Below are 9899 nucleotides of genomic sequence, written 5' to 3'. Positions count from 1 at the left end.
GGGCTTCTGTATCTGTACTGAACGAGGAAGTAAACGGCACTCATTTTGGCTCCGTGTCTGCGTGTGTTATTATATCTCGACAAATACTACAAACTGCTCCTCGGATCTCTGCAGGTTAAATCCAGACATCTAGCTAGACTATCTGTCCAATCAGTTTTCTGTTGCACGACTAAAACAACTTTTGAACGTACACGTTCCACCAAAATAAGTTCCTTCCCGAAGCTATATTGCAGCGGCAACGTCATTGAGTCCAGCGCTCAGCGACGCCCAACAAAATTGTGAGTAGTTTAAAGAAATGCCAATAAACCAGAGCACGTTATCCTCCCATCCCAGAATGCTGTGTGGACTAGCCAGACCCTCCTTCGCAGCGCTGTGTAGGAAGGTCTGGCAATAACAAAAACCACAATCTTTTTCTAAACTTGAATGATAACTTTGGTATTTTTCAACCTGCACCCTATTTTACTACGTTTTTATGTCTATGCTATGATGGGAAATTTTTTTATTTTAGTATTAAGCAAAACCGCTGCAGTCGGGAGCTGCGAAACAAGCTGCAACATAACATTAACGGCCAATTGAGACACTTAAAAGACACTAGAAAGATGAAGTTACTGCAGCACATCCTGTTTTGACTAGGCTGTCCTCAATCACCATGTCTAAAGGATTTCAGTGGAGTGGTAGAATTATATGATAACATTTTAAACCAGAACAGCTTTTGAGGCATTATCAAAGAAATCAACAGGACAAAAATCTCAGTTAAACTAACAGTTTTTTTTTTATTTAAAACTATCATCATCAAAGTGCACAGCACTGACTGGAATCCTCAGAAGAGCAACAATTTTCTCTGCACATAAATTGTGACATCTACAGAAGTATTTTTTCCTTTAAGTTTTAGAAATGACACTCAACAAAAAAAAACTGAAAAGTTCGAGGTACAGAACACCTACATAAACTGTGCTCTCTAATCTCAACCACAAACCAACTTAAGTCCCTTTTTGTAACTGCCCTTAACTTATTAAAGACTATAGGCAATGAGGTATTTTACATTCAATACTTCTGAGGTAATTTGGCTCAAATAAATACAAGACTTTTTTTGGTCTGTAGCTAAATTATACAGTAACACTGGTGGGTACAGTGGTGCAAACTCTGCCTCTAGCCACCTAACAACAACATTCATACCCAATATCTCAAACAAAACCAAAAAATCCTACTGCAGGCTCTCCACAGAAAATTACAGCAGAGTATGCATATTGCACATTGTGTACATACAACATATGGATCAACGTGTTGTACCAATCTCATCAAGTCTCTTACAAATTAAAAACACTCTTTCAGGGTATTCTGTTATTTTCAAGAGAAACAGATCACATCTTGCATCTCTTCTTCCCCCCCCAAAAAAATTACTGCACCCTGAAAAACCCATTATCTGTCAAAGCACGGAGCAGCGCAGGTGTAGTGCATGCTGACTTGGTAAGCCCGGTTAGTAATGCTGGACTTTGGATCCTGTAGGGCGGCGATGGCCTGGGTGTTGCCGTTAGGAGTCTGCAGGCTGGTGGTGGAGTGGCTGAGGTAGGAGGCAGGCCTGTGGTTAGGGGCCAGGCCCGGCTGCGGAGCCTGCTGGGGATACTGCACGCAGGGCCAGTGCAGGTACTGGGCCACAGTGGCTGTCTGGCCTGAACCGTGGTACACCGTCTGGCCCTGTTGCTGTTGTTGCTGCTGCTGCTGCTGCTGGCTGGGCTGCTGGCACTTCTGCTTGTTGGCCTCTTTGACGTCACCATCATGTGCACTGCAAGAAAAAAAAAAGGGAACAAAGAGTTGCAGTGCCGATTTGTGAAAAGATTATGTGCTGTGAGGTTGACACGTGTCTCTTGTTGAATGCGTAGTGTGAAATGTATAAGCTAGTGTGTGAGATCCTATTGTACTTGTGTAATGTGGCAGCATGGATGTGTTTTCCAGGGGCGATTCCAGGGGCGATTCCAGGATTTTTTTAAACTGGGGTGGCACGGGGGGGTAGGGGGGGACCAAAATTCAGTCAGGCAGGGCGGGGGGGCATAGAAAATCTGCGTACAGCATAAAAAAATCTGCATTGAAATATGGGATAGATCTTAATGTAATTCTGATGAATAAACAAACATGAATTGTTCATGTGACAAGGGCTGGGAATACTGACAGAACAGGCAGCCAAGTGACATTACTCTGATCCAATGGATATCACAATTGTCAGATTCACAACACTCATCTTTCGGGTGCCACCCTGTGCCCCCCTTCTATCCATGCCCCTGGTGTCGTCACTATCCATCCATTTATATTCGCTGTCATGAGCGTGTACGTTAACTCAGCGTCGACTGAGCTACGGACGGATACGCACATGAGGAGTTTCTCGGCACATGGGACCAGGTTCTCCCATGTGTAGCCTGTGAGGCGTTGCAGTCGGGGCGGCCATGTAGGGGACAGGTGGAGGATGAGGCGGGAGGTGGCCACACACGCAGCAGACACCAGCGAGGGGGCAAAACACAAAAACACATGATCTGAGGGGAGAGAGAGAAAACAGCACCCCATCACCACATGCAGCGAAAAATCTCTAATCTCAACCACAAACCAACTTAAGTCCCTTTTTGTAACTGCCCTTAACTTATTAAAGACTATAGGCAATGAGGTATTTTACATTCAATACTTCTGAGGTAATTTGGCTCAAATAAATACAATACTTTTTTTGGTCTGTAGCTAAATTATACAGTAACACTGGTGGGTACAGTGGTGCAAACTCTGCCTCTAGCCACCTAACAACAACATTCATACCCAATATCTCAAACAAAACCAAAAAATCCTACTGCAGGCTCTCCACAGAAAATTACAGCAGAGTATGCATATTGCACATTGTGTACATACAACATATGGATCAACGTGTTGTACCAATCTCTTCAAGTCTCTTACAAATTAAAGACACTCTTTCAGGGTATTCTGTTATTTTCAAGAGAAACAGATCACATCTTGCATCTCTTCTTCCCAGTCCAGCTCCACACGCAAAAACACAGTAATAAGGCTGCACAATAAATATATATATATATATATATATATATATATATATATATATTTTATATTTTTTTTTAAATCGTCATTGCAATATCTGGCATAATAAGAGGCACAATAAACACATTGCGAAAGCTGCGACATACAGTATCTCACAAAAGTGAGTACACCCCTCACATTTTAGTAAATATTTCATTATCTCTTTTAATGGGACAACACTGAAGAAATTACTATAATTATTAATAAGTATTAAGTGTACAGCTTGTATAACAGTGTAAATGTGCAGTCCCCTCAAAATAACTCAACACACAGCCATTAATGTCTAAACCGCTGGCAACAAAAGTGAGGACACCCCTATGTTAAATTCCCAAAGAGGCAGGCAGATTTTTATTTTTAAAGGCCAGTTATTACATGGATCCAGGATACTATGCATCCTGATAAAGTTCCTTTGGCCTTTGGAATTAAAATAGCCCCCCCACATCATCACATACCCTTCACCATACATAGAGATTGGCATGGGTTACTTGCCATAAAATCATCTCTCAATGCAAATCAAACCAGCTATTAGGCTAACCGACATAAAACCATGCCAATCTCTAGGTATGGTAAAGGGACAACGGGGAGCTGTGGATTTTTGGAAAGAATTACAGGCTGTAGATGGTGCCAGAGGAGCCGGATTTTCTTTTAAATGACCTGCTTCATGTAGTTCTACTGGAACATAGGGTCAGGTTCAGCAAATATGACAGAAAGTTAGTTTTATAAGGCTTACCTACTGCACCTTTAATGGATGGATGGATGGCTACCTTAGTGGTTACCTTCATCAGTGTAAATTAAAAAATAAGACGACTTAGAGTTCATGGAGTGGACAAAGATATCTACTGCTACTGTTTTACAAGGCAGCCATTGAATCTATTGTTCGTTATGGCATTATGGCTTGGTTCGGTAATCTGTCCATTAAATTAAAATCACAGCTCCAAAACTTGATAAAAAGGGCTGGAAAAATAATTGGCCAAATGCCACCAACTCCTCTTCAGGAGCTCTTTGAGGAGGCGGTGAGGAAACAGGGTCTCAAAATCACCCACGACCCAAATCACGTCCTGTATAGGGAGTATGAGCTGAGGTTACCAAACTGCAAGCTAGTGTGTGTGTGTGTATGTGTGTGTATATATATATATATATATATAAATAAATAAAATCAGACATTAACTTCTCAAACTTATAAAAGAAAAAAAAAGAAGAAAAACAATAACTTGGGGCCCCCCTGCAGTAACTCTTAGGACCCCCTAAGGGTCCCAGACCCCCTGTTGAAGATCTCTGCCCTAGTGGATATACATTTATCCTCCAGGTACACGCAAAGTACGCAGGCAAGTATGTAAACAATGCCGTTTTGTTAAATTGTTAAAAAGCTAGTATATTGTGTGCGTAAAATGCAACTTACCCTGCAAGGAAACCTCCAGGAAGTAATCAGCATACTTGGCCATGAATAGTTTGGTCTTCTCCAGGCAGGTCATAGGCCAGCCATCGTGGAGGTCTCCCTCGTGGACGGCAATAGACAGGTAGTATTCTATGAAATGCGCGGCTGTCGGCAGGTACAGGTTCCACTGGAAGGTCTCCAGCAGGAGCAGCTCCATGTGAAGTAAACCCTGCTTGGTCAGGACCAGGTTCATGGAGCTCATGCAGCCCAGGCTGTTCAGGGTCTCCAGCTTGGGCACCCGGTCCTCCCTTTCCTCAAATTTACCTGCAATAAGTTAACAGTTGCAAAAGCATCCCACCATACAGACTAGTCTATATCGAAGAGGTTTCATTTCTTTGTGTTGGAATTCTAAACTCTGGTGGATCTATGAGGACTATGGTTAACTGCTCCTCAGATCTCTGCAGGGTAAATCCAGACATCTAGCTAGACTATCTGTCCAATCGGAGTTTTCTGTTGCACGACTAAAACTACTTTTGAACGTACACACGTTCCGCCAAAACAAGTTCCTTCCCGAGGCCATTTCGGAGTGGCATCGTACCTGCGTCCTACACTTCGCGATTGCTTTTAAGAAATGCCAATAAACCAGAGCGCGTTTTTCTCCCATCCCGGCATGCTGTGTGGACTAGCCAGACCCTCCACCGCAGCACCGTGGAGGAAGGTCTGGCAATGCGAGACTACAGACTTACTGGCCAACAGAAGACATGACAGCGAGACCATGTGGAGCTGCTGCACCGTGACATCATAGCGGTCCATGAAGAGGTCCAGGAGGTAGACGGCCAGGTGTCTGGCGGCGGGACACAGCCTGAAGCGGTTGCTGACGATGGCGACGAGGTCAGCAAAGTATCGTCTCAGGTTGAGCTGAGGGGACTGGCCTTTGTAGGACGGCAACTCCAGCTCCTGTAAGACACGCATGGTGTTTGAGAATTGATTTATTTGATGGTTTTATTCATCAGGGGACAATACCTAGAACATTATCACAACCAGATGTCAAAAGATGCAAGGTGTTTAAGGACGTCTAGCCTCCGCTTATTTGCAGTCCTTGTCCCTGGGCAAGTTTTTACAAAAACAACAACAAAACAGTCTATAAAGTTCTCAGAAAATACAGAAAGAAAAATAAATAAAATAAAATTCACATAAAAATTGTGTCGCTAAGGGACACCATTAGTGCTCACATCTCTATTGTTGTTTAAGCCATGATTTGTGCTTTTGTGATAAACACTTTTAGTTCTGTTTGGGATTTAAGTTCCGTGGATAAAAGAATTCCATAACCCCTATTTTCCACTGGGCGCATCTGCGCTGCTTTTCCGGGTGCGCCGCGGGGCCCAGCGAGCAATCGCTGCCATTTAAGTCGATGCTTGATATTCCACCAGCTGCGCGTGGGGGTGAAGCAGCTCTCTGCTCCGCTCCGCTAAAGATAACGCGCCAGGTCTAGTCTGGCTATCACCAGACCAAGCTCAATCTTTTAAGATTGAACATTAGTCTGGGGAGCCTGCTCTGTATTTTCTACTGCACAACGGGCATAGTTCAAATGACTCCGTACGCAACTGGATAGTCCTTCAACCAATCAGACCAACGATCCGGGGGACGTAGCAGCGACAGCGGCGTCAACGGGTTGCTGCGCTTCGGTGGCCGCCACGCTGAAGGTAAACAAAAAGCTGCTTGCCGTCGCTTCTCTATCGTCATCGTGTTAAACCCGCCAATAGCGCGCCAGGTGGATAAGCCATTTTGTGATTTGTCCCCGCAGATTTGTAACAGAAGCAGGATAGATAAACATACAGGTTTCCAGCCTGAGCTGCAGGGCGGAATCAAACCGCCGGCAGATCGGGCTGGGTTTACCCAGTCTACGCCAGGTCTATATTTTCACGCAAACTGCGGGGCGTTTGGACCACGTACAGTAAAAGGCAATGACTCCATTACTAGAAATCTATGCATTTTCCTGTTATTTCTGACAATTTAAGAAAGAAAATGTATATTATGCTTGAGTAAATGAAACCCCAATTAACAAAGCTGGTTCAAAACATATTTAAATAAATCACCGGGAGAGTCCGGTACAGCCGGAATTTAGAGATAAAACATGAGATTAGCGCTCATTTTCAAGTTTATGTTCTGCTTGTTCAACGGTTGGTTGGTAAATTGCTCTTAAACACATTTAGAGAGGATATGAACTGTTATTTTTATTCTCAATTCTTATCATTTTGGTACTTCGGGAGGGTGGGACTGACGCATCCTTATCAGAAATGTTTAGGTTATGCATATATGTAAGAAATGACTAGGACCAACCGATCGCCAGATTTTTTTTTTATCCGTTTAACTGGCATTGTTGTGATTGTAATATGTGATTTGTTGTGGTTAAGCTAACTTTAAAAGCACACATTTAAATGTATTATATTCATTTCGATGTAAACATTAACAGCAGATGGACAGGTGAAAACATTTAGTCCCGATGAACAATCGTCGAGTTGAAATGGGCAAAAAGGCTAAAAGTACACATTTCTTGAGTAGACACTGCATTTCCAATTGCATTCTGTGAGGATTATCCTAAAGGAAGTAACTTTCTGCATAAAATATTAAAGCATAAAAAGACTTCATTACAACATTTGTAATCGGTTACACAGATGGCCGGCCAGCCCAAGGGCATAGCTTTTGTTTCGAAATTGAGGGTGACACGAATAACTGGAGGGTGTGGGGGGGGGGGTCATCCCCCAGAACATTTTGACACTTTATTTCCTGCATTCCAGCACGTTTTTAGGCAACAATTTATAGTGCAAGTGTCTTTATTTATGAAAAGGAAATTATTATTCTGCTGCATTGTTAAAAACCTTTCTGCTCATTCAAAACACAGGAATCATGTTCTGTACATCTCAACAGTCAACAACAAATCCATAAGCGCCTTTTAAGTTTAAATCTACAGAAAAGACATTTAAAATCACAAGAAATCACATCCATATTTTTCACCGTCCTGTTGGTCCTTAACCCCCCCCCCCCAAGGTAGCAGAAGTAGACACAATTATTGTTTTCCGTGCATTTGATCCCCCTGAATGATTATTTTTTACCTCTTGTTGGCAGTGGGTTGTCTTTCATATTTTTTTTGGAGGGGGACAAATCTACCTCTTCCCCCCCCCCCTCTACACTTATGGGCCAGCCTAAAGACATTAAACCCTTTTAATTCAGCCGTTTGATGCAGGGAGATATGAGCGGTGAGAGTTCAACCTGTCATTTGCACACATTCTCACACTGATGTTATGCATAGCTTATATTTAAGAAATGCCTAGGACTAATATATCATTTTTAATTGGTTTAACTGGCATCCGCCGTACTAGTACTACCCCTAGGGGTACCTTTTTTTTATGCATAATTCCTTAAATAATCATACTATAATAACGAATCAGTTTATTGATGGATTCTAAACATTTAAAATGTAGGCTGGCATTTAAGTGTGTTTCAGGAACAAGGCTGTTGTGGTTTATCCTAGTAAATCAGACACTGATGGCGCAGCACTGTGCTGTACCTTTAAATATACCTAGTCTTTTTTTCCACCAGAAATGTTTTGGGCTATTCAGGGGGGTAGGCCTATTTGGATTAAAAAAAAATACTTCAAATCAGGTAAATTATTTAAAAAAAAAAAAAAAAAAAAAAAGGAGAACTGACGTCACTGCTCTAACACACACGCAAAACACAGACATCCAATAAGAAAATAAAAACACAAATTTAGTGGATGGCTAACGTGAGTCTCGCATTGCCAGTACTTGAAGACGATAAGTAAAATAGCCTGAAACAAAGAAGTGTGTTACGCACGTAATCCAAGCATTGACACGAGATAAAAAAAATCCCTTAAAAGTACCGTTTTTCCATGATTGTTTCATCTGTCTACTGTGGCAGCCAGCCATCACTACAGTTATTTAGTGTCCGACTCACTTTGTATCGTAGCGCCTTGTATATATCTGCAGCGAGTTGTCCTTTCCACCATTGGTCCTCTAGCTCCATTTAACAGGGCTTTGGAAACGTCTGAAAGGCAACACATGTGAAAGACAATCAAACACTTGGCGCTAAGGATGCTCCGCACATGGAAAAAGCTCAAGTATCGGAACTGGCAACAGCCGCATACAAGTGTTGACGCTAGCGGATCAGGAGTTGGGTTGGCACCGTGATCAATCGCCTAGCTGCCGTTCATTGGATTTTTCCCAAACTAGGAAATGAAAGAAGTGTGGACTGTTCAAAAGTGGACACTCACCAAATGAGCACATGTAGTAAATATTACGGGCAGTTTTGCTGAAGTAAACTTCAAATCAAACTAGCCGTGACATGCTTTTGCTCACACTCATCGTTGTAGTCAGTGTGAGACCGTTCGGCTCAGCACGAGTTCACAAAACACTGGTGCTGCCTTCAAGTGCTACCGGAAACACCAACTCGCATAAACAGAGAGCCGAAAAGTGGCGTTTTTGCAAGTGGAAAACACAAAGCTGGTGGTAAAACAGATGCATATACTACTTTGTTTTTGCTATAAGGCTACATTAATTTCAGATTTTATGATGGTTTAATCTTGTCTATGCCACTCAAGTACAAACGTCGTCATACGAGCTTGATTCATTGTTGTGGGGGTGGGGACAGGGAAGGGCCGCAATTCGGAATCGAACCCGAGCCGCTGCGATAAGGACTGAGACTTTGTAGGCTACATGGGGCTAACACTCAACCGGGTGAGCCACCAAGGCGCCCCCAGAGGGAACTTTTAAGATGAGTACTGAGATTCCGATTAGCACTTGAAGGCATCACTAGTATGGTCAACATCCAATCACTGGCCTGATGCAGCCAATACCCAATTAATGGGAATTATATAATTAGAATTTGTAAGGATCCACTTTTTCACAGCAAAATATGCCAAACACGCCATATGTATTTTACTGTAAAACAAAATTATAAAGTGCTGATTACTAAATCTGGCCAATAAGATTACACATTATTTGAAAACACAGCAATTCAGTGGTAACCTTTACTTTGTGCACTAATTCCAGTATTAACTGTTAGGTTTGCACCAGCTTGTGGCAAAGTGCAACGTTTTGATAGAACACTGGCCCGATTGACCACATTTACAGATGATCTTGCAATAAAGCTTCCAATAAATCTTTCTAGATTTTGTGAGAAATACAGTGTCCTTGTCAATGCAGAACTCGTGGTGACGTGGCAATGACTATTTAAAGGTCCCATGACATGGTGCTCTGTGGATGCTTTTATATAGGCCTTAGTGGTCCCCTGATACTGTATCTGAAGTCTCTTTTATATAGACCTTAGTAGTCCCCTAATACTGTATCTGAAGTCTCTTTCTTGAAATTCAGCCTTGGTGCAGAATTACAGCCACTAGAGCCAGTCCCACAATGAGCTTTCCTTAGGATGTGCCATTTCT

At 42.4% G+C, this 9899-nt stretch overlaps 1 protein-coding gene across 1 annotated transcript; it reads right to left on the bottom strand.

Moving 5' to 3' along the window:
* Positions 1–747: 747 nt before the first annotated feature.
* ccnj (cyclin J) lies at positions 748–8876 on the bottom strand. The gene is made up of 6 exons (XM_039782996.1): positions 8733–8876; positions 8417–8506; positions 5188–5398; positions 4466–4765; positions 2366–2525; positions 748–1783 (listed from the first exon to the last, which is right to left on the bottom strand). Exons 2-6 carry the CDS (start codon positions 8483–8485, stop codon positions 1420–1422), a joined length of 1104 nt encoding a protein of 367 aa, XP_039638930.1. The 5' UTR covers positions 8486–8506; positions 8733–8876; the 3' UTR covers positions 748–1419.
* Between the last annotated feature and the right edge of the window lie 1023 nt (positions 8877–9899).

This window comes from Perca fluviatilis, chromosome 19, assembly GCF_010015445.1.
Source record: "Perca fluviatilis chromosome 19, GENO_Pfluv_1.0, whole genome shotgun sequence".
NCBI classification, from domain to species: domain Eukaryota; kingdom Metazoa; phylum Chordata; class Actinopteri; order Perciformes; family Percidae; genus Perca; species Perca fluviatilis.
Note: the sequence above shows the minus strand (reverse complement) of the source record. Positions and strands in the feature narration are given on the sequence as shown.